This window comes from Callithrix jacchus, chromosome 6 (assembly GCF_049354715.1).
Source record: "Callithrix jacchus isolate 240 chromosome 6, calJac240_pri, whole genome shotgun sequence".
NCBI lineage: Eukaryota > Metazoa > Chordata > Mammalia > Primates > Cebidae > Callithrix > Callithrix jacchus.
This window is the reverse complement of record NC_133507.1, coordinates 123,926,200-123,951,592: the sequence shown is the minus strand read 5'-3', so window position 1 is coordinate 123,951,592 and position 25,393 is coordinate 123,926,200. Positions and strand designations below refer to the sequence as shown.

The following is a 25,393-nucleotide window of genomic DNA, read 5'->3' as shown; positions in this document are numbered from 1 at the left end:
TTTCTGTTGTTTGGAATAGTTTCAGAAGGAATGGTACCAGCTCCTGTTTGTACCTCTGGTAGAATTCAGCTGTGAATCCATCTGGTTCTGGGCTTTTTTTTGGTTGGTAGACTATTAATTATTACCTCTATTTCAGAACTTGTTATTGGTCTATGCAGGGATTCAGCTTCTTCCTGATTTAGTCTTGGCAGGGTATGGGTCCAGGAATTTATCCATTTCTTCTAGATTTTCTAGTTTATTTGCATAGAGGTGTTTATAGTATTCTCTAATGGTAGTTTGTATTTTTGTGGGATCAGTGGTGATATCCCTCTATTATTTTTTATTTTGTCTGTCTGATTTTTCTCTCTTCTTCTTTCTTAGTCTGGCTAAGCAAGTGGTCTATCTATTTTGTTAGTCTTTTCAAAAAACCAACTTATAGATTCATTGATTTTGTGTGTGTGTGTCTCTATCTCCTTCAGTTCTGCTCTGATCTTAGTTATTTCTTGTCTTCTGGTAGCTTTTGAATTTCTTTGCTCTTGCTTCTCTAGTTCTTTTAATTATGATGTTGGGTGTCAATTTTAGATCTTTACTGCTTTCTTCTTTGGGCATTTAGTGCTATAAATTTTCCTCTAAACACTGCTTTGGCTGTGTCCCAGAAATCATGGTAGGTTGTATCTTTGTCCTCATTGGTTTCAAGGAACTTATTTATTTCTGCCTTAATTTTGCTATTTATCCAGTAGTCATTCAGGAGCAGGTTGTTCAGTTTCCATGTAATTGTATAGTTTTGAGTGAGTTTCTTAATCCTGAGTTCTTTTGATTGCACTGTGGTCTGAGAGGCTGTTTGTTATGATTTGCATTCTTTTGCATTTGCTGAGGACTCTTTTAGTTCCAATTATCTGATCATTTTTTTGAATACGTGCTATGTGGCACTGAGAAGAATGTATATTCTGTAGGTTTTGGTTGGAGAGTTCTGTAGATGTCTTTTAGGGTCTGCTTGGTCCAGAGCTAAGTTCAAGTCCTGAATATCCTTGTAAATGTTCTGTCTCATTGATCTGTCTAGTGTTGACAGTGGGATATTAAAGTCTCCCACTATTATTTTGTCTCTTTGTAGGTCTCTAAAAACTTGGCTTTATGAATCTGGGTGCTCCTGTATTGGGTGCATATATATTTAGGATAGTTAGTTCTTCTTGTTGCATTGATCCCTTTACCATTATGTAATGCCCTTCTTTGTCTTTTTTTATCTTTGTTGGTTTAAAGTCTGTTTTACCAGAGACTAGGATTGCAACCCTGCTTTCTTTTTCTTTCAATTTGTAAAAGAGTCAAGACAATGGGTCTTGACTCTTTATCCAGTTTGCCAGTCTGTGTCTTTTAATTGGGGAATTTAGCCCATTTACATTTAAAGTTAATATTGTTAAGTGTAAATCTGATTCTGTCATTATAATGCTAGCTGATTATTTTGCCTGTTAGTTGATGCAGTTTTCTCATGTGTTGATGGTCTTTACAATTTGGTATGTTTTTGCAGTGGCTGGTACCAATTTTTCCTTTTCCTGTTTAGTGCTTCCTTCAGAAGCTCTTGTAAGGCAGGCCTGGTGGTGACAGAATGTTTCAACATTAGCTTGTCTGTAAAGGATTTTATTTCTCCTTCACTTATGAAGCTTAGTTTGGCTGGATATGAAATCTGGGTTGAAAATTCTTTTCTTTAAGAATGTTGAATATTGGCCCCCACTCTCTTCTTGCTCATAGGGTTTCTGCAGAGAGATCTGCTGTTAATCTGATGGGCATCCCTTTGTGGATAACCTGAAATTTCTCTCTGGCTACCTTTCATGGTTTTTCCTTCATTCAACCTTGGTGAATCTGATGGTTATGTCTTGGGGTTGCTCTTCTCAAGGAGTATCTTTGTGTATTCTCTATGTTTCCTAAATTTGAATGTTGGCCTGTCTTGCTAGGTTGGGGAAGTTCTCCTAGATAATATCCTGAAGAGTGTTTTCCAGCTTGGTTCCTTTATCCTTGTCACTTTCAGTTCCATCAGGTCATTTGTGTGCTTCTCTAAACTGGTTATTCTGGTTAGCAGTTCCCATAACCTCTTTTCAAGGTTCTTAGCTTCCTGGAGGAGTTGTGTTCCTTTGGAGGAGAAAAGGCATTCTGGTTTTTGGAATTTTCAGCCTTTTTGTGCTGGTTTTTCCTCATCTTTGGATTTATCTACCTTTGGTCTTTGATGTTGGTGAGGTTTGGATGGAGTTTCTATGTAGATGTCCTTTTAGATGATGTTGATACTATTCCTTTCTGTTTGTTAGTTTTACTTCTTAACAGTCAGGCCTCTCAGCTGCAAGTCTGCTGGAGTTTGCTGGAGGTCTACTCCAGACTCTGTTTATCTGTATCACCAGCAGACACTGCAGAACAGCAAAGATTGCTGCCTATTCCTTCCTCTGGAAGGTTTGTCCCAGATGGGCACCCGCCAGATGCCAGCTAGAACTCTCCTGTATGAGGTGTCTATCAACCCCTGCTAGGAGGTGTCTCCCAGTCAGGAGACACAGGGGTCAGGGACCCACTTGAGGAGACCTTAGCAGAGACCTTAGCAGAGCTCGAGTGCTGTCCTGGGAGATCTGCTGCTTTCTTCAGAGCCAGCAGGCCAGGAATGTTTAAGTCTGCTGAAGCTGAGCCCACAGCCACCCTTCCCCTCAGGTGCTCTGTCCCAGGGAGATGGGGGTTTTATCTATAACCCCCGATTGGGGCTGCTGCCTTTCTTTCAGAGATGCCCTGCCCAGAAAGGAGGAATCTAGAGAGGCAGTCTGGCTACAGCAGCTTTGCTGAGCTGCGGTGACCTCTGCCCAGTTTGAACTTCCAGGCAGCTTTGTTTATATTGTGAGGGGAAAACTGCCTACTCAAGCCTCAGTAATGGTGGATGCCCTTCCCCCCACCAAGCTTAAGTGTCCCAGGTCGACTTCAGACTATTGTGCTGGCAGTGAGAATTTCAAGCCCATGAAACAGCTTGCTGGGCTCTGTAGGGGTGGGATTCACTAGGCTAGACCACTTTGCTTTCTGGTTTCAGCCCCCTTTCCAGGTGAGTGAACGGTTCTGTCTCACTGGTGTTCCAGGCGCCACTGGGGTATGAGAAAAATCTGCAGCTAGCTCAGTGTCTGACCAAACAGCCACCCAGTTTTGTGCCTGAAACCCAGGGCCCTGGGGGCATAGGCACCAGAGGAACTCTGGTCTGTGGGTTGCAAAGAGTGTGGGAAAAGCATAGCATCTGGGCTACAGTGCACCGTTCCTCATGGCACAGTCCTTCACGGCTTCCCTTGGCTAGGGGAGGGAGTTCCCCGACCCTTTGCACTTCCTGCATGAGGTGACACCCCACCCTGTTTCAGGTTGCCCTCTGTGGGCTGCACCCACTGTCTAACCAATCCCAATGAGGTGAGCTGGGTACCTCAGTTGGAAATGCAGAAATCACCCACCTTCTGCATTGATCTCATTGGAAGCTGCAGATTGGAGCTGTTCCTATTTAGCCAACTTGCCAGCCACCCCTGGATCTCATTCTTTTTTTATGGCTGAATAGTACTCCGTTGTGTATATGTACCACATTTTCTTTATCCATTTGTCTGCTGATGGACACTTAGCTTGCTTCCAAATCTTGGTTACTGTACATAGTGCTGCAATAAATGTGGGAGTGCAGCCATCTCTGCAACATACTGATCTTGTTTCCTTTGGATAAATACATATTAGTGGGGTTGGCTTTTGAGGAACCTCCAAACTGTTCTCCATAGTGGTTATATTAATTTACTTTCCTACCAACAGTGTACAAGGGTTATCTGTTCTTCACAGCCTCACCAGGACCCATTATGGCTTCTTTTGGATAAAAGCCATTTTAACTGGGGTGAGATGATATCTCATTGTGGCTTTGATATGCATTTCTCTGATGATCAGTGATGTTTAGCATGTTTTCATATGCCTGTTTACCTTGGATGTCTACTTTGAGAAATTGAAATCTTTTTTCCATTTTTAATTGGATTATGAGAGTTTTTTCCTACTAAGTTGTTTGAGCTGCTTTATATATTCTAGTTATGTCTCTGGTCAGATGGATAGTTTTCAAATGTTTTCTCCCATTCTGTATGTTGTCTATTCATTTTGTTGACTGTTTCCTTTGCTGTACAGAAGCTTTTAAACTTCCATTTATGGTGATACCATTTGTCCATTTATGCTTTCCTTGGCTGTGCTTTGGAGGTATTACTCAAGAAATCTTTCCCCCGACTGATGTTCTGTGTTTTTCTGTGTGCTTACAGTTACAAATGAGTTTTGTACTTACCTTTAGATGATCTCTTACTGCTCATTAATGTTCTTTTCTTTCTGATTGAAGTTCTCTCTTTAGCACTTCTTTTTTTTTTGTAGGACAGATCTGGTATTGATGAAATCCATCGGCTTTTATTGGCCTGGGCAAGTCTTTGTTCTCCTTCATTTTTGAAGGATATTTTCACTGGATATACTATTCTTGAGTAAAAGTTTTTTTTCCTTAGCAGTTTAAATGTCATGCCACTCTCTCCTGTCCTATTAGGTTTCCACTGAAAAGTCTGATGCCAGACATTTTGGAGCTTCATTGTATGTTATTTGTTTCTTTTCTTTTGCTGCTTTTAGGATCCTTTCTTTATCCTTGACCTCTGGGAGTTTATTAAGTGCCTTAAGGTAGTCTTCTTTGGGTTAAATTTGCTTGGTGCTCAATAACCTTCCTATACTTGGATGGTGATATCTTTCTCTAGGTTTGGGAAGTTCTCGTTATTACCTCTTTGAATAAACTTTCTACCCCTATCTCTTTCTGTATCTTCTCTTTAAGGTCAATAACTCTTAGATTTGCCCTTCTGAGGCTATCTTCTAGGTCCTATAGGCATGCTTCATTGTTTTTTATTCTTTTTTCATTGTTTTTATTTTTTGAGACGGAGTTTCGATCTGTCACCCAGACGGGAGTGCAATGGTGCAATGTCAGCTTACTGCAACCTCTGCCTCCCAGGTTCAAGTGATTCTCCTGCCTCACCTGCCTCAGCCTCCAGGGTAGCTAGGATTACTGGTGCCCGACACCACGCCTGGCTAATTTTCAGTGTTTTGTTTTGTTTTGTTTTAAGGCGCAGTTTCATTCTTGTTGCCCAGGCTGGAATGCAGTGGTGCGATCTTGGCTCATTGCAACCTTCGCCTCTTGGGTTCAAATGATTCTCCTGCCTCAGCCTCCCAAGTAGCTGGGATTACAGGCATGTGCCACCATGCCCAGCTAATTTTGTATTTTTAGTAGAGACGAGGTTTTGCAACCAGGTCAGGCTGGTCTCGAACTCCCAACCTCAGGTGATCTGCCTGCCTTGGCCTCTCAAAGTGCTGGGATTACAGGTGTGAACCATTGTGCCCAGCCAAATTTTGTGTTTTTAATAGAGATGGCATTTCACCGTGTTGCCCAGGCCAGTCTTAAACACCTGACCTCAGGTGATCCACCTGCCTTGGCCTTCCAAAGTATTGGGATTACAGGCATGAGGCACCGTGCCTGGCCTATTCTTTTTTATTGGTCTCCTCTGACTGTGTATTTTCAGATAACCTGTCTTCAAGCTCACTGATTCTTCTGCTTGCTCAATTCTCCTGTTGATGCTGATGCATTCTTCACTGCATCAATTGAATTTTTCAACTCTGGAATTTCTGCTTGATTTTTAAAAGTTATTTTAATCTCTTTGTTAAGTTTATCTGATAGGATTCTGAATTCCTTCTCTGTGTTATCTTGAATTCATTGAGCTTCTTCAAAACAGCTGGTTTGAATTCTCTATCTGAAAGGTCACATGTATCTGTTACTTCAGGATTGGTCACTAGTCCTTTATTTAGTTTGTTTGGTGAGGTCATGGTTTTCTGTATGTTCTTGATGCTTGTGGCATTGAAGAGTTACGTATTTCTTATAGTCTCTGTAGACTGGGCTTGTTTGTACCTGTCCTTCTTGGGAAAGTTTTCTAACTATTCAAGGAGCATTGAGTTGTTGTAATCTAAATCTTTGGTTACTATAGCTATAGCTGCATTAGTGGAGGCATCCCAAGCCCAGTAATGCTGTGGCTCTTGCTGAATTGCAGAGATACTGTCTTGGTGGTCTTGGGTAAGATCTGGGAGAATTTCCTGTATTACCACGCAGAGACTCTTGCTCTCTTCCCTCACTTTTCCCCAAACAAATAGAGTCTCTCCAAATTCAGCAAAGTACTGGGTCTCACTCTAGGCCCACAGCTACCACTACTTGGTTACTGCCAATATTCACTCAAAGCCAAGGGCTCTTCCATCTGCAGGTAGCAAATCCAGCCCAGTTTGAGTCCTTCCCTTCAGGACAGCAAGCTACTCCCCAGCCTGCAGCAGATCCCAGAATGCCATCTGGGAGCCAGGGCCTACTGTCAGGAACTTTAGGAATCTACTTGGTTCTCGATTCTACACCAGCTGAGCTGGCACCCAAGCTGTAAGACAAAATCCTTCCCACTCTTCCCTCTTTTTTCCTCAAGCAGAAGGAGTCTCTCCCTGTAGCAAGTACTGCCTGGCTATAGCTGATACTCACTCAAGGCCCAAAGGCCCTTCAGTCAGCTTGAGGTGAATGTTGCCAGGTTTAGGACTCTCCCGTCAAGGCAGTGGGCTCCGCTTTAGCCCAGGGCAGGTCTAGAAATGCCATCCAGAAGCCAAGTCTTGGAACTGGGGACCCGAGGAGACTTTTTTTTTTTTTTGCGATGGAGTTTTGCTCTTATTACCCAGGCTGGAGTGCAATGGCACGATCTTGGCTCGCCGCAACCTTTGCCTCCTGAGTTCAGGCAATTTTCCTGCCTCAGCCTCCTGAGTAGCTGGGATTACAGGCACGCGCCACCGTGCCCAGCTAATTTTTTGTATTTTTAGTAGAGATGGGGTTTCACCATGTTGACCAGGATGGTCTCAATCTCTTGACCTCGTGATCCACCCGCCTTGGCCTCCCAAAGTGCTGGGATTACAGGCTTGAGCCACCGCGCCCAGCCAAGACTTCTTGGTTCTCTACCCCACTGTGGCCAAGCTGGTGGCCAAGCTGGTGCCCAAACTGCAAAAAAAGTTCCCTTTACTCTTCCTTCTCCCTACCTCAAGCAGAGGAAGTCCCTCCCTGTGGCCACCATAGCTTGGAATGCACTGGGTCATACCTGAAGCCAGCACAGCCCTGGCTCTTCCCCAAGTCCCATGGTGAGTACTGCCTGAATGCTGCTGATGTATATTCAGGGCCCAGGTTCCCTTTAGTTATCAGGTGATAAATCCTTCCAGGACTGGGTCCTTCCCTTTAAGGCAGTACATTGCCTTCTGGCCCCAGGTGTGTCAAAAATGTGATCAGGGATCTGGGGCTTGGAAAGGGGACCTTGGGACTCTGCCTGGTGCTCTGTCCTACTGTGGCTGAGCTGGTATCCAGGTTGCAAGACAAAGTCCCCTTTGCTTTTCCATCTGCTCTCCTCAAGCAGGAAAGAGTCTCTCCTGGAGCTGTGAGCTGCACTTCCTGGGATTGGGGTAGGGGTGATGTAAGCACTTCCTTGGCTCCTGGCTGGTATCTCACTAGGTCCTGTGTACCCTAACTGCACTGACTCCAAGCCCAGCATAGTACCAGGACTTGCCCAGGAATTGCAGTCCTTGTGGCCTAGACTGCCTTTCAAACCCTAGAGTGCTTTAGCCTGCCATGGTGGGGCTTGCTTGAACTCAGATTTTGACCAACGGGATGGGCAGTTCCCCTCTGGCTAGGGCTGATCTAACTGCTCTCTCTGTGAGTACTGGCTGAATTCTGCCCCATGTTGCTTTCAGCTGTGGCAGGCAGCACTGAGTTCTAACGCAAAGTCCCACAATCACTGCATTCTCCCTCCCACAAGCATAGATTCTCTCTCCACACCATGTGGCTGCTGCCAAGAGATGGAGGAATGGTGGTATTGGCAATTTAAGGCTGTGTTTCCTATTTTCTTCAGTGCCTTCAGTGATACGTAGTTAAAACCAGGTACGTGATCTCTCACCCAATGTTTGGTTATGAAGGTTCTTTCTTGTGTGGATAGTTGTTCAATTTGGTGTTTGTTCCTGTGGGTTATAAGGGGGAAATGATGGCAGGAGAGTTCTGTTAAGCCTGTTGGTATACCTCTTCCCAAAAAGGTACTTTTAAATGCAAAAGTCCAGTTTATAGGGTTGCCTGATTAAGTTTTAAGTTTTCCCTCACACTGAAATTTGTGTTATTTTTTAAAAATAAATACATGTTATATGAACAGTCAACATATATTTGAACCACTGTGGTAAAGAACAGTACAGGCTTTGGAAACAGAAAAATCTGAGTATGGATCCTGGCTTTTTAAAACCTATTATTTATGCCTCTCTCAGTTTTCTCATCAGAAATAGGAGTTATTTATGCCTATCGTACCAGGGACATTAGGGATAGAGATATAGAGATAATATTGACAAACTATGTAGCACATAATAGGTAACCAATAAATGTGACAGGTATTTTCTTTTTCTTTTCTTTTCTTTTTCTTTTTTTTAAAGACAGTCTCACTCCTGTCAGCCATGCTGGAATGCAGTACTGCAGTCATGGCTCACTACTGCCTTGACTTCCTGACCTCCCGCCTCAGCCCCCTGAGTAGCTGGGACTACAGGCATGTGCCATGTCGCCTAGCTAGTTTTGGTATTTTTTTCTGGAGATTGGGTTTTGCCATGTTGCCCAGGCTGACCTCAAATTCAGGCTCAAGCAATTGTTACCCACCTCATCCTCCCAAAGTGCTGGTATTACAGATGTGAGCCACAGTCCCAGCTGAGGTATTTTCAAGTACACACATAAATAGATTATACTGATAAAAGAAACAGTGTAAGAGACCATAGTAATCATGAACTCGTATACCTAACCTAGTTTCAAAATATATGTTCAAAAGGTTAGCTAATTGCATTAGTTTCAAAATATGTGTTCAAAAGGTTAGCTAATTGCATGTGCGTATGATCCTATATCCCACAAATACAGAACATTTAAGTCACAAAGGAAATACAAGGAACATTGTTGTAGTCTCACCATCTATTCATGCTCTTATTTTATCTTTTAAATTTTGCCATGTCAGTAGTTATGTTCCTTTTTAAATTTTACATATTCATTTGTTCCTTCTCCCTTTTTTCTTGATTAATCTTGCCAGTGGCGGCTTAATATTATTATTTTAGCAAACCAACGTTTGGCTTTGTTAATCCTCTCTATTGAATCTTTATTTTCTATTTTATACATTTTAGTTCCTATAGTTATTGCTTTCCTCTCTTTACTTTGATACTTTTCTTTCTGGTTTGTTGTTGTTATCTTGCTTTGTTGCCAAGGCTGGTCTTGAACTCCTGGCCTCAAGTGATCCTCTTGCCTTAGCCTGCCCAAGTCCTGGGATTAGAGATGTGAGGCACCGTGCTCAGCCATCTTTCTTTCTTTAAAGCTATATTTACCTCAGAATTTTAATTTTCCTATATCTTACAATTTTCTTTTAAAACAGCTTTATCAAGATATACTTTATGTATTATGAGACTCATTTCAAGTATATGTCAGTGATTTTTAATTATTACTGAGTGGCACTACCATGTCCATAAATCAATTTTAGAACATTTTCATTCCCTCAGTAAGCTTTCTTATGCCCATTTGCAACTTTGTTCCCAACTACTAATCTACTTTTTTTCCGTATGAATTTGTATTCTCTGGACATCTATAAATACAATCATACAATATGTGCTCTTTTCATGTCTAGCTTCTTTCACTTCATTTAATGTTTTTCAGGCTTATCCATGATGGGGCTTGTATCAGGAGTTCTTTCCTTTTTATAAATGAATCCATTGTATGAAGATGCATACATTTTATGTAGTATTTTCATTATCATTCAATTTCAGTTATTTAAAAATTTTCATTCCATCTTGTGTGACTCATGGCCATGAGTGATTTTGAAATGTGTTACTGAATTGCCAAATTATGGAAATAGAAAAATTCATCTTTTTGTTAACTAAATTGCATCATGGTCAGAGAATGTGTTCTTATGACACTGATTCTTTGAATTATTAGAACTTTTTCTTTATGGAATAACAAGTAGCCATATTTTGTAAATATTTCATGTTGCTTGAGAAGAATGTATAGTCAAACTGTTGAATAGGAGCCTATTTATATCTGTTAAATCAAGCTTGTTACGTGTGTTGCTCTACGTCTTCTATATCTTTACTAATTTTTGTTTACTTGTTGAGAAATGTGTTTTAAAATCTTTCACTGTGAAATTGGATTTTCAGCTTTGTCCTGTAGTTTTTTACTTGATAAATTTTGAGAATTTGGGGGTAGAGGACATATACAAGTTTAGAATTTTTATATCTTTTTGGTGAATTAATTTTTTATTGTTATACAGTGAACCCTTCTGGCTTTAATAATGCTTTTTGAGGCCAGGTGTGGTGGCGCACTCCTGTAATCCCAGCACTTTGGTAGGCCGAGGCAAGTGGATAACCTGAGCCCAGGAGTTCAAAACCAGCCTGGGCAACATGGCGAAATCCCACCTTTACAAAAAATTAGCCAGGTGTGGTGGCATGCACCTGTAGTCCCAGCTACTCCAGAGACTTAGGGAGGAGGATCAGTTGAGCCTGGTAGGTCGAGGCTGAAGTGAGCCAAGACTGCTCCACTTTACTACAGCATGGTTGACAGTGAGAACCTGTCTCAAAATAATAGTAATAATGAATTTTTGGCTTAAAGTCTCCTTTATATGATATTAGTAGAGCATAATTAGCTTTGTTTTATTAAATAATATCCTTTCAGTTTTCCCATGTCCTTTTTTTTTTTTTTTTTTTTTTTGAGACAGAATCTTGTTCTGTTGTTGAAGCTGGAGTACAGTGGCATGATCTCGGCTCACTGCAACCTCTGCCTCCCAGCTTCGCCCTCTCGAGTAGCTGGGATTACAGGCGCCCACCACCACACCTAGCCACTTTTTGTGTTTTTAGTAGTGATGAGGTTTTGCCATGTTGGCCAGGCTGGTCTTGAACTGCTGACCTCAGGTGATCTGTCTGCTTCAGACTCCCAAAGTGCTGGGATTACAGGTGTGAGCTACCATGCCTAGCCCTTACCATGTTCTTCTAAGTGAGATATGTCTCATAAACCAGATTTAGCTGATTTTTTTTTAGTCCAGTATGTCAACTTGTTATTCTTTTAACTTCTGAGTTTAGTCCATTTACGTGTATTGTCACTATATTTGGACCCATATTTCTGTCCATTGGTTTTGTACTTCCACTCCCATTCTTTGGTCTCCTGTTTGGCTCATTTTGAATTTTTTTTTTCATTTGTTTAAGAAGTTTTCTTCATGTTTCCCCACTCCCGCCATTTACTGATTTGAAAGTTATACATTTTGGCTGGGCACAGTGGCTCACGCCTGTAATCCCAGCACTTTGGGAGCTGAGGCAGGTAGATCACGAGGTCAAGGGATCGAGACCATTCTGGCCAACGTGGTGAAACCCTGTCTCTACTAAAAATACAAAAATTAGCTGGGCATGGTGGTGCACGCCTGTAGTCCCAGCTACTCAGGAGGCTGAGGCAGGAGACTTGCTTGAGCCAGAGTCAGAGATTGCAGTGAGCCGAGATAGTCCCACTGTACTCCACCCTGGCAACAGAGTGAGACTCTGTCTCAAAAAAAAAAGTTAAACATTTTATTTCTATTTCTGATTTTTCTAATATTCTACAAATTAGAACATCATTCTTGTTTTATAAAAAAAATTTTTACCCATATTCTTCCTGTCTTAACTATTTCTTTCTGTATTTCAGATCTTTATTGTGAGTTCATTTTCTTTTTTCCTTGACTGCATCCTTTAGTTCACTTTTTTTTTTTGAGATAGAGTCTTGCTCTGTTGCCTAGGCTGGGGTACAGTGGCGCAATCTTGGCTCACTATGACTTCTTCCTCCTGCGTTCAAGTGATTCTCCTGTCTCAGCCTCCTGAGTAGCTGGGATTACAGGTGTCCATGTCACCATGCCTGCTAATTTTTGTATTTTGTGTAGAGACAGAGTTTCCCATGTTGGCCAGGCTAGTCTTGAACTCCTGGCCTCAAGTGATCCACCCACCTCAGCCTTCCAGAGTGCTGGGATTACAGGTGTGAGCTGTCACGCCCTGCATCTTCTGTTGTTTTCTGCCTTCTCTGGTTGCTGTAGAGAAATCTTCAGTTAGGCTAATTATTTTTCCTTTATAGTGAATTCAACTTGTCTGTTTGACTGCTTTTAGGATGTGCTCTTTGTTTTTGGTATTCTGCCCTTTCAGTACAGTATCTATGTGTAATTTTTATTTAATAAATGTATAATTTTTATTTAATTTTTGCTGGTATAAATTGTATTTCTTATATTTGTGTCTTTTACTAGTTCTGGAAAATGCTCAAACTTTTTTTCTTTTTAGTGTGATAAAATATGCATGACTCAATGATTATCTTTAAAAATATTCCCTGTCCTCCATTTTCTCTATTTTCTGCTTCCAGAACTCTAATAAGCTTAGGGTGGACCTTGTCATTAATTCCTCATATATTTTAACTTCTGTTTCATATTTTCATCCCCCTTTCCTGCTACACTACATTGTTTTTCAGATTTGTTTCTCACTAATTGTCTCTTCTTGCATCTAATCTACTATTTAATGTATACACTAAGAATTCTTTCCCCCAAACAACTATACTTTTTATTTATAAAAGTTCTATTCGTTGTTTTATAAATTTGCTTAGTCAATTTTGTAGTCCCTTGCTCTTTCTTACTTTTTGACTCACATCCATATCTAAAAATACAAATATTTGAAGTTCTTAGGGGGTCTAAATCTATTTTTTCCCCTAATGTTCTTTTGGTAGCTTGTTTCTTTAGCGATTTGTGAATACCAGACAGAATTTTTTGTTAAAGAAAATTCATATTGCCTCTTTCCAGAGTCAAGGAATACTCACAGCCTGGTGACCACTTTAACCCTCTTCCAGAGCCTTTAGTTTAACGTAGGAATTGTGGGTTCAGCTCAGTTTCCTTGTGTTTGCCAAGGGCCTTGTCTGGCAGTGTCAGCAAAGGCATTGCCCAGAGCATACCCACCTTTCTTCTTTGCTTGCTGCTTCTCTCTCCTGGCTCTGGTTTCAGCTTACATTTTCTTTTGTTTACTTCTAACAAGTCCAGCAGTGCATTAAACCTATATTGTATGTAGAGAAGCCAGGAGAGCAGAGAAAAAGTATATTTTATAGATTTAGTAAGGATTTTTTTTTTTGCAAGGGAGGGTGCTTCTGAGTATCTAGCCTACTAAATTTCTGGGTAGCATTTTCCATTAGCCGTATTGATACGAACATTTTGAATATATTCAGTGCCCCCGAGACCAAAAGAACACTAGCACTACTTGTAGAAATGAAAACTGGGACAAATTTTCTGAAGAATGTAAACATTCCAGACTTTGAGTAATTTTACTTTAAGAACTCTACTGAGGTACATGAGCAGAGCATGCAAGACAGTTGCGTAGGTACACACATGGCAGTGTGCTTTCTTTTCTTCTCCCCTTCACCCACATTTGGCATTTCTCCCCAGGCTATCCCTCCCCACCTCCCCCTCCCACTGGCCCTCCCCTTTTCCCCCCAATAGACCCCAGTGTTTAGTACTCCCCTTTCTGTGTCCATGTGTTCTCATTTTTCATCACCCGCCTATGAGTGAGAATATGCGGTGTTTCATTTTCTGTTCTTGTGTCAGTTTGCTGAGGATGACGTTCTCCAGATTCATCCATGTCCCTACAAATGACACAAACTCATCATTTCTGATTGCTGCATAATATTCCATGGTGTATATGTGCCACATTTTTCCAATCCAGTCTATTATCAATGGGCATTTGGGTTGATTCCAGGTCTTTGCTATTGTAAACAGTGCTGCAATGAACATTCGTGTACATGTGTCCTTATGGTAGAACGATTTATAGTCTTTTGGATATATACCCAGTAATGGGATTGCTGGGTCAAATGGAATTTCTATTTCTAAGGCCTTGAGGAATCGCCACACCGTCTTCCACAATGGTTGAACTAATTTACACTCCCACCAACAGTGTAAAAGTGTTCCTTTTTCTCCACATCCTCTCCAGCATCTGTTGTCTCCAGATTTTTTAATAAAAAATTAAAAAAAAAACAAAACTATAATTTAGGAATTAAAAAAAAAAAAACATAGATTTGTATTTATTTTCAAAATGTTATACAATAATTATGCATAATATTTCTATTCAGAAAATGTATATGTTGTTTGTATTGTTATATATGTATATGAGAAAATTACAATTATGCTTCAAACACATAGCAAAAATAAGAGATGGAAATGAATATACATGTAATAGTGACTGTGTGTATACAATATAACTAGCGGAAGGGATCCTTCTATTTCTGGAGTTTTTTTCTCATTTTGTAAAATGAGCAAGTACTGATTTCAAAATAACGCAAGAACTTTGTTTTTAAAAAATAAATACCAAATTGAATTAATTGAAATACAAAAAAAAAAAAAAAAAAGAACTCTACTGAGGAAATAATTTGAAATGCCCTCAAAGATTTATGCTCTGAGATATTCACTCAAATGGTGTTTCATAAAATGGAACAAAACTAAGCCTTTGTGCTAGACCATTCTCACTTATCTGCCTATCTTAATTCCAATGTCATGTGTTTGTAACATTAAAATAAAATGAAACCAAACTACATGAATCTATACCAAAAGCACTGTAAGGTAAAGCAGATCATTATTGAAAATTTCTGAGGAAGAGAGAGGAGGGAGGTTACCTTTCATCTTATCCAACAACATTTCCTTAAAGATCCTTTAACACATCTCTCCATTCCCCAAACTCTATTTCTGCAGCCTACAACCTTCCGTGCTGTGACTCTGCCTCTGCATCAGCAATTCCTATTCCGTTCCCCACAACCAGGATTATTCTTCTCACTTCTTTCTCTGGCCACCTCTGGAATCTTTTCCATTCCTAGATTTTCTCCTCTGTTTTTTCCCTCCTATGTTCAACTAAAATCTTTACTGATAAAGTCCATTTGAAAATTTTTAAATCTTCTGTATATTTCTAACCGTTTTATATTATGTATTTGAACTTATAACCTAATTCATCCTTTAGCTTCCTTATTGTAAGGTTAAATAACCCTGATTTGCTTAAATATTTCTTTTGAATTTGTTTTCTTTTTAATTACTTTGGCTGTTTTTATGTTTTTTTTTTTTTTTTACTTTTTCCATATTATTTTATAGTAGCCCAAACTGAACATAGAATTTTAATAATAGTGTAATAGAGCTATTACTTTCTTGTCCTTAGATGTATTACATTCTTTAAGCTCTCTATACAGCAACACTGTCCACCTTTGTATGTAGGAGAAATTTACATTTCATTTTTTTAAATGGCCCTAATAATAGTTGAATATGTTAGAAAGTATAAAAATCATGTACTTTTTTTGTCTCTGTGTGTGCCTATGTTGAGTAACAAATGACATAGAGATGGTATCCAATGTATACAAAATGGATCATATAGAAAAACTGACTCAAAAACTGGTTCCCATTGTTGCAGTAGGGCATAATTATTTTATTTTTGTCTTGATATATAGGCTTAAAACTTGGAAGTAATTTTTTAGTAGAGTTTTGCCTCTGTAGGATTTGGTTTGTATGTTTGACTTTCTAAATGTTTAAAACATTTAAAAACACAAGACAATGCTGTTTTTTGATCAAAAAAGAGTATGCTATCTTTTGGCATGTGTATGATCTTTCTTTTCCTATGAGATCACTACTACTCAAGCTCTAGCTTAAGTAAGAAATGTGAAGATGCTGCTTATTGTTATGCCGTTTTTAAAAGAATAAAGAAGCCTTTGAATTAAAAGTAGACCATATCCTTAATAGCCCCATGTAGAAGAATGAACCTGAACTCCCATCTCTTACCATATACAAAATCAACTCAAAATAGATCAAGGACCTAAATGTAAGACCCAAAGCTATTAAAATATGAGGGAAAAACCTATGGAAAATGTTCCTGGACATTTTTCTAGACAAAGAATTTATGACTAAGACCTCAAAAGCACAGAGAACAAAACCAAAAATAGACAAAAGGGACTTAATTAAAATAAAAAGCTTCTGAACAGCAAAATAAATTATCAAGAGAGTGCAGCTACAGTCTCTTCAGTGGGATAAATAGTTGAAAACTATGAATCCAACAAGGGACTAATATCTGGAATATAGGAGGGATTCAAATAATTCAAGAAAAATAAACGTTAAAAAGTGGGCAAGGCTGGGCGCAGTGGCTCATGCCTATAATCCCAGCACTTTGGGAGGCCGAGGTAGGCAGGAGTTTGAGACCAGCCTGACCAACATGGTGAAACCCCGTCTCTACTAAAAATACAAAAATTAGCTGGCTGTGGTAGCACACACCTATAGTCCTAGCTACTCAGGAGGCTGAGGCAGGAGAATCGATTGAAACTAAGAGGTGGAAGTTGCAGTGAGCTGAGATTGCACCATTGCACTCCAGCCAGGGTGACAGAGTGACACTTCGTCTCAAAAAAAAAAAAAAAAAAAAGTGGGCAAAGGACATGAATAGACATTTCTCAAAAGAAGACAGAACGATGGTGAACAGGTATATGAAAAAGTGCTAAACATCACTCATCATCAGGGAAATGCAAATCAAATCCACAATAAGATATAAGCTTCCCCAGTCAGAATGGCTATTAAAAAGACAATAACAGATACTAGTGAGGACGCAGAGAAAAGAGAGCTCTTACACACTATTGGTAGGAATATAAACTATGAAAAAATACTATGAAATGCGGCTACTGTGAAAAACAGTATCGAGATTTCTCAGAAAATTAAAAATAGAATTATCATTTGATCCAGCAATCCTCTAATGGTTATCTACCCAAAGGAAAAGAAATTAATATATCAAAGTAATACCTGCACTTCCATGATTATTCCATCAGTATTCACAATAGCGAGGATATGGAATCAACCCTAAGGGTCCATCAGTGGATGAATGGATAAAGAAAAAGTAGCATATATACACAATGGAATACTATACACCATAAAAAGAATGAGATCCTGTTATTTGCAGCAACATGGATGGAAATGAAGGTCATTATCTTAAGTGAAATAAGCCAGGCACAAGAAGACAAATATCACATATTCTCACTTATATGTGGGAGCAAAACATTTTGATCACATGCAGGTAGAGAGTAGAAAAATAGATGACAGAGACTGGGAAGGGTAAGTGGTGGGGAGATTGAAGAGGATGAAGAGAGGTGAGTTAAAAGGTACGAAGAAACAGTTAAATAGAAGGAATATATTAGTGTTTGATAGCAGACCACAGTTATTATACTTAACATAAATGTATTATACTCAGATGACAAATACCCTAAATACCCTGACTTGACCACTACTCATTATATACATGTAACAAAATTTAACATATACCTCACAAATATGTACAAATATTTAAAAGTAAACTATATCCTTGATCAGGCATGGTGGCTCACACCTGTTATCCTGGCACTTTGGGAGTCCAAGCCCAGAAGTTCAAAACTAGCCTGGGCAACATAGTGAGACCTTGTTCTACAAAAAATTTTAAAAAATTATTCAGGCATGGTGACACACCCTATAGTCCCAGCTACTTGGGAGGAGTCCTAGTTACTGAGGTGGGAGGATCTCTTGAGCCTGAAAGGTAGAAGCTATAGTGAGCTATATGTCCAGCCTGGGCAACAGAGCAAGACCCTTTCTCAGAAAAAAAAAAAAAGTAGACCAGATCCTTAATCACAATAGCTAAAATATGATATGGAATCAATGTAAGTGTTCATCAACAGATGAACAGATAAAGATAATTATGGTATGTGTACACAATGGAATACTATTCAGCCTTCTTCAAAAAGAAGGAAATTCTGTCATTTGTGACTAAGTGAATGAACCCAGAGGACATCATGCAAAGTGAAGTAAGCCAGACACAGAAAGACAAATACCAACTTACATGTGGAATCTAAAAAGTTGAACTCATAGAAGCAGAGAATAGAGTGAGTGGTAGGTAGTTGTGGAGAAGGCACTGAGGACATGTCTGAAGGATACAAAATTTCAACTAGACAGGAGGAATAAGTTCAAAAGATCTATTGTAAAACATGGTGACTGTATTTAATAACAATATATTCTTGGAACGATCCAAGATGGCCGATCGCTAACATCCCGGAATTGCAGCTCTCAGGGAAGGTGCGGAGAACTAGAGGACGCCACACTTTCAGACAAATTCTGGTCGCTCATGGAGCAGAAGATCCCCCAGTGGAGGAAACACACGGGTGGCCAGCGCGACTCTCATGGCTGGCCCAGCGGTTCCGCCGGCACTTCGGCGCAGCAGCTCTCGGAGCAGAGTAAACAGGTTCGGAGGACCTGCACAGGTCCCCAGCAGGACACCAGAGCCCGGCAGTGGCTGTGACGGCACCTCAGCGTGGCAGCACTTGGCGCAGAGTAAACAGGACCAGTTCCCCTTCTGACCGAGGTTTGGAGGTCCGGGAAGGCAGAGTCCCCTACTAAGGACACAAGAAGGAAGCCAGACAGGAGAATCCTGGGCAGAAAAGCACCATCAGTTTTAACGCCGCTGCTCTGGCCCTGGGAACTAACAACCTGGACGTCCACTCAAGAGACCTAATCTGAAAGTTGGTAATTTCAAAGACGACAGGAGGATAAATTTACAATGATGGGAAGAACCAGCGTAAAAAAGCTGAGAATACTCAAAGTCAGAACGTCTCTCTCTCTAAAGATGATCACAGTTCCACATCAACAATGGAACAAGGCTTGATGGAGAACGAGCGCATCCTGATGACAGAATCACTCTTCAAGGAATGGATAATAACAAACTTTGGTGAGTTAAAAGACCATGTTGTAGCCCAACGTAAAGAAACTAGGAACTTTGAAAAAAGGTTTGATGAACTCCTATTGAGAATAGACAACTTAGAGAGGAGTATGAGTGAAATAATGGAACTGAAGAATACAATACAGGAACTCCGAGAAGTATGCACAGGTTTAAACACTCGAATTGTTCAAGCAGAATAAGGGATATCAGAGGTCAAAATCCAACTTAATGAAATAAAACGTGAAGAAAAGATTAGAGAAAAAAGGATAAAAAGGAATGAGCAAAGTCTCCAAGAAATGTGGGACTATGTGAAAAGACCAAATTTACGTTTGATAGGTGTACCTGAATGTGACAGAGAGAATGAATCCAAGCTGGAAAATACCCTTCAGGATATTATTCAGGAAAATTTTCCTAAACTAGCAAAGCAGGTCAACATTCAACCCCAGGTAATACAGAGAACACCACAAAGATATTCCTCAAGAAGAGCAACCCCAAGGCACATAATCGTTAGATTCACCGGGGTTGAAACGAAGGAGAAAATACTAAGGGCAGCCAGAGAGAAAGGTCAGGTTACCCACAAAGGCAAGCCTATCAGACTTATAGCAGATCTCTCAGCAGAAACTCTACAAGCCAGAAGAGAGTGGGGGCCAATATTCAACATTCTCAAAGAACAGAACCTTCAGCCCAGAATTTCATATCCAGTCAAACTAAACTTCACAACTGAAGGAAAAATAAAATCTTTTATGAACAAGCAAGAACTCAGAGATTTTATTACCACCAGGCCTGCTTTACAAGAGCTTCTGAAAGAAGCATTACACACAGAAAGAAACAACCAGTATTAGCCTTTCTAAAAATACACCAAAAAGTAAAGAGCACCAACATAAAGAAGAATTTACACCAACGAATGGATAAAACAGCCAGTCAACATCAAATGGCAGTAACCCTAAATTTAAATTGACTAAATCCCCCAATCAAAAGACACAGCCAAAACCCAACGGCATGTTACATCCAGACCTGTTTCACATGCAAGAATACACAAAGACTCAAAACAAAGGGATGGAGAAAGATTTACCAACCAAATGGAAAGCAAAAATAAATAATAAATAAATAAAAAGCAGGAGTTGCAATTCTCGTATCAGATAAAATAGATTTTAAAGCAACAAAAATATAGTGGTAAAAGGATCAATGCAACAACAAGAGCTAACGATCCTAACACCCAGATACGAGACTTAGATTCAATGAGACAGAAAATTAATAAGGATATCAAGGACTCGAACTCAGATCCGGAACAAGTAAACTTAATAAATATTTATAGAGCTCTCCACTTCAAATACACAAAATATACAATTTAGGCAATACCACACCACACCTACCCATAAGTTTAAATGAAACATTGATTGGCCATTATTAATACCCAATTTTTTTCAAAATAAAGCAATATTTCCATTTACTCTCTTTCTTTTCCTCTTTCTTCCTCTCCTTTACTTATTTTTTTTTTCTTTCTTTCTCTCAAAAAAAAAGAAATCAACTTGTAAACCTCTAGATCGAGGTCGGCAATGTCTCTCTCATTGCTTGATTCCCTTCCTTCCCTTCCCTCCCTCCCTCCCTCCCTCCCCGCTTCCTCCCTTCCTTCCTTCCTTCATCCCTTCCTTCCTCCCTACCGTCCTTCTTCTCTCCCTTCCTGCCTTCCTCCCCCCCCCAAAAAATAAAATAAAATAAAAATAAAAATATATATATATTCTTGAAAATTGTTGAAAGAGGCTGGGCATGGTGGATCACACCTATAATCCCAGCACTTTGGGAGGCAAAGGCAAGAGGATCATTTGAGATCAGGAGTTCAAGACCACCCTGGCCAACATGGCGAAACCACATATCTACTGAAGATACAAAAATTAGCTGGGTGTGGTAGCTACTCAGGAAGCTGAGGCAGGAGAATCGCTTGAACCCCAGAAGTGGAGATTGCATTGAGCTGAGATTGTGCCACTGCACTCCAGCCTGGCTGACAGAGCAAGACTCTGTCTCAAAAACAACAACAACAAATTGTTAAGAGAGTAGTGTTCTCACCACAAAAAGTAATATGTGAGGTAATACAAATGTTAATTAGCTAAATTTAGCCATTTCACAATGTATTACATATATCAAAACAATATGCTGTATGCGATAAATTATATATTTTTGTCAATTAAACAATAATAAAATCATAGACCATATTCATTCACTGTAAGATAAACATCCATTGTGTCAGAGTGTCAGGACATGTAGATCAGGTGGAACAAATATAAAATGGCCTATCAGAGAGCATAGAATAAGAACAGGTCCACCAAGGAAGGAACAGACTTTGGAATGTGAAAACTTAAATTTCAAGGGGACAGAGACTTAATAGAGCACCTGAATACCTCTCATGTTATATTGATATATTTATGTGTGTGTGTATATATACACACACACACACACACACACATATACACACAAATGCGATTTTTATATATAAGATAATTTAAATTTTTATGTTTCCCTTTTGTATGTTTTAGACTCTGATTTGGTCAATTGAACACTTGACCTAATGATAAAATATTACAGTAAATGTTCTTGCTGAATTTCTTCTTGTTCAACTTTTCTTTTATGTGCTTTTGTTTTAGCAAACAAAGATCACAAGGAAAAACATTCTCAGATGAGAGACTTTAGAGCACCTCAGTTTTCTAACTCTGAAAATGGTAAGAAATAATCATTTCACTCTCTATATAAATGATTCTTTAAAATTCTTCAATTTTCATTTAATATTTATTTCCTTAACATTAGAAACTGTCTCAGTCTCTACATAAGAATGCAATGATGTGTCTCTACTTTGTAGCATATCACAATGGAAATTAAATCTTTGTTCTGTATGTTTGGGCCCTATCAGAATGTATCTATATAACCAGGACAGCTAGGGCTGTGTCCTTTTTTCTTTCCTGTATCTCGACCATCAGCAGTATAGGCACTGAGTAGATATTTGTTGAATGAATGAATGAATGCAATTTTTTGTATTATCAGTGTCATTAGATACTAGCAAAATAGTAAATGTCATTCAACATTAAATAAATTAAAATCACTATTTAAGAAACAAAAGTATATCTCCAACATTCTGGTTTTCTTATCTCTATAATGAGGATCCACGCCTGTAATCCCAGCACTTTGGGAGGCCGAGGCAGGTGGATCACGAGGTCAAGAGATTGAGACCATCTGGTCAACATGGTGAAACCCCGTCTCTACTAAAAATACAAAAAAAAAAAAAAAAATTAGCTGGGCATGGTGGCGCATGCCTGTAATTCCAGCTACTCAGAAGGCTGAGGCAGAATTGCCTGAACCCAGGAGGTGGAGGTTGCGGTGAGCCAAGATCGTACCATTGCACTCCAGCCTGGGTAACAAGAGCGAAACTCCATCTCAAAAAAAAAAAAAAAGAGGATCAAGAGTAAATTAAGGTACTTTCTAAGCATTAAATAACTACCTCGAATATCTTTCTCAAGCAATTTGGCTGTCAGTATTTTCTCCTAGTGTGTCATCTGTCTTGTGACTTTGTTTCTTTAAATTTTTTAAAGTTAAAAATGTTTTAAAGTTTTAAATACAGTCAAATTTGTTAACTTTTCTTTTATTGGATCTGGACTTTAGTCATAGTCAGAAAGCTTTTCCTAAACCCAGATTATAAAAGAATTCTCTTATGCTTTCTTCTGGTATTTATATATAGTATTATTTTTTGCATTTAGATCTTGAATTCATTTGAAGTTAATTCATGTGTACAGTGTTAGCAACGGATCAAATGTTATCCCCTGCTTTTTTTTCCCCCAAATGGCTATCATATATATATATATATGATATATGATATATTATATATATATGGTTTTTTTTTTTTTTCTGAGACAGTCTCGCTCTGTCACCCAGGCTGGAGATCAGTGGCATGATCTCAGCTCACTGCAAATTTTGCCTTCTGGGTTCAAGCAATTCTTTTGTCTCAGCCTCCCAAATAGCTGGGATTACAGGTGTGTGCCACCACGCCCAGCTTTTTAAAAATATTTTTAGTAGAGACAGGATTTTGTCATGTTGGCCAGGCTGGTTTCAAACTTCTGACCTCAAGTGATCCGCCCACCTTGGCTTCCCAAGGTGCTAGGATTACAGGCATGAGCCGCCTCGCCCAACCCTTTAGATATATTTTTAAAATGCTATCTTTGTCCTAGTAATTTGAGGTAACATCTTATATACTACATTTCTGTTTCCACATGGTTGTATTTCTAGACTTTCTTTATATTTCATTGGTGTGTGCATGCAACAGTGCCCCATTGTTTTTTTGTTTGTTTTTTGAGATGGGGTTTTGCTCTTGTTGCCCAGGATGGAGTGTAGTGGCGCGATCTTGGCTCACTGCAGCCTTTGCCTCCCGGGTTCAAGTGATTCTCCTGCATCAGCCTCCCAAGTAGCTCTGATTACAGGCTGAGACACGCCTGGCTAATTTTATATTTTTAATAGAAGCAGGGTTTCACCATGTTGAGCAGGCTGATCTTGAACTCCTGGCCTCAAGTGATCTGCCCACCTCTGCCTCCCAAAGTGCTGGAATTACAGGCATGAGCCACCTTGCCCGGCCCACATAGTTTTAATTATAGAAACTTTCTTGTTGTTTTAATATCTAGTAAGGCTAGAATCCCCCATTTTTAAAATATTATTTTCTTAGCTATTTTTGCCTGTTTATTTTTCAATGTGAATGTAAAATTGTGGAGCTTTCTTAAAAAGCTCATTGATACTTTTATTGTAATCACATTAAATGTGAAAACTGACAGGTTGATCGTGTTGAGACATCCTAATGAAAAACAAGGGACATCTTTCCATTTGTTAAAGTTTACTTGTATATCTTTCAGAGATTTTTTTTTTGTACAGGTTTTGGAACATTTCCTGTTAAGTTTATTTCTATGTATTTTATCTTTCTGGTTGCTATTGTAAATGGGTTTCTTTCCCCATTATATATTTTCATTGGTTATTATTTTATAGATATGAATGCTATTCACTTTTGCATATTAGTTTTATATCCTGGTATATAGCTGAATTCTTTTATTATTTGAGTTATATCATTTGATAATAGAGATCATCTTTTTCTTTATTCTTACCAAAGCATAGATTTCTCCTATGTAATTACATTGGGTACTATCTTCAGAACAATGTTAGCTAGTAGTGAACATTTCCTGGCTTTAGTGGAAATGCCTATAATATTTCTGAACTAAAATGCTGGCTTTGGACCAAGATATATTTCATGATGTTAAAGAAGTATCCATACGTACTTATTTTCTCAAGATTTTTTATTAGGAATGGTTGTTGTTGTTGTTGTTCTTGTTTTGAGTCTCACTGTGTCACCCAGGCCGGAGTGCAGTGGTGTGATCTTGGCTCACTGCAACCTTTGTCTCCTGGGTTCAAGCGATTCTCGTACCTCAGCCTCCCAAGTAGCTGGGATTACAGCTGCATACCACCACACCCGGCTAATAGTTGTTGAATATTGTTGGCAGCTTTTTCAGTTATCTATGCCAGCAATTACTTGCTTTTCCTTATTAAATATATTAATATGATGAACTATAATAAAAGGTTTCCTGATATTATATCATTTTTGCATTCGAGTTGTAGTCCAGCTTTGTCATTTTATATTACTTCGCTTGCTAATATTTTACTACTATATTTGCATTCTTTTTTTTTTTTTTGGGAGATGGAGTTTCAATCTTGTTGCTCAGGCTGGAATGCAAGGCGCGTTCTTGGCTCACTGCAACCTCCATCTCCCAGGTTCGAGCAATTCTCCTGCCTCAGCCTCCTGAGTAGCTGGGATTACAGGTGCATGCCACCATGCCTGGCAAATTTTGTATTTTTAATAGAGACAGGGTTTTACCATATTGGTCAGGCTGGTCTCAAACTCCTGACTTCAGGTGATCCACCCGCCTTAGCCTCCCAAAGTGCTGGGATTACAGGTGTGAGCCACCACGCCCAGCTCTTTTTGCATTCTTTTTTTTTTGAGATGGAGTCTCTCTCTGTCACCCAGGCTGGAGTGCAGTGGCATGATATCTGCTCACTGCAGCCTCCACCTCGTAAGTTCAAGCAATTCTTCCTGCCTTGGCTTCCTGAGTAGGTGGGATTACAGGCACCAGCCACCACACCTGGCTATTTTTTTTTTTTTTAAGTAGAGACGGAGTTTTGCCATATTGGCCATGCTGATCTTGAACTCTTGACCTCAGGTGATCTGCCTGCCTTGGCCTCTCAAAATGCTGCGATTACTTACAGGTGTGAGCCACTGTGCCCAGCCTCTTATTCATGTCTTAATCTATGAAAATGTCTAGGTCTGGTGCTTTCTTGTGTGTATGTGTTTTTTTCTCTCTGTATATAGAAATTAGTCTGTTTAAGCTTTTAATCTGTACTGGGATTTATTTTAGTAAATTATATAAGAAATTATTCAGTCTCTAGACTTCTAAATTTATTTGCAATAGAGCTGTATAAAATTTCTTTTAATTTTTAACAGCTTTATTTAGGTATAATTACCATAAATTTCATGCATTCTAAGTATAACAGTTCATAATTTTTA

General features: G+C 39.3%; 2 protein-coding genes across 17 annotated transcripts in view; one reads left to right on the top strand and one right to left on the bottom strand.

The window, feature by feature from the left end:
- Positions 1–25,393, top strand: part of ICA1L (islet cell autoantigen 1 like) — an 81,659-nt gene that overhangs the window by 39,952 nt on the left and 16,314 nt on the right. For all 16 annotated transcript variants that reach the window (XM_035305344.3, XM_008999232.5, XM_035305337.3 and 13 more), the window contains one exon: positions 21,453–21,527. In XM_035305344.3, the coding sequence (XP_035161235.2) occupies positions 21,453–21,527 (75 nt within the window). The remainder of the gene's footprint in view (positions 1–21,452; positions 21,528–25,393) is intronic.
- The window catches only part of FAM117B (family with sequence similarity 117 member B), a 158,920-nt gene continuing 147,087 nt past the window's right edge, over positions 13,561–25,393 (bottom strand). Inside the window, exon 8 of the mRNA XM_054257804.2 lies at positions 13,561–13,708. Coding sequence (XP_054113779.2) covers positions 13,576–13,708 — 133 coding nt within the window. The 3' untranslated portion in view covers positions 13,561–13,575. The remainder of the gene's footprint in view (positions 13,709–25,393) is intronic.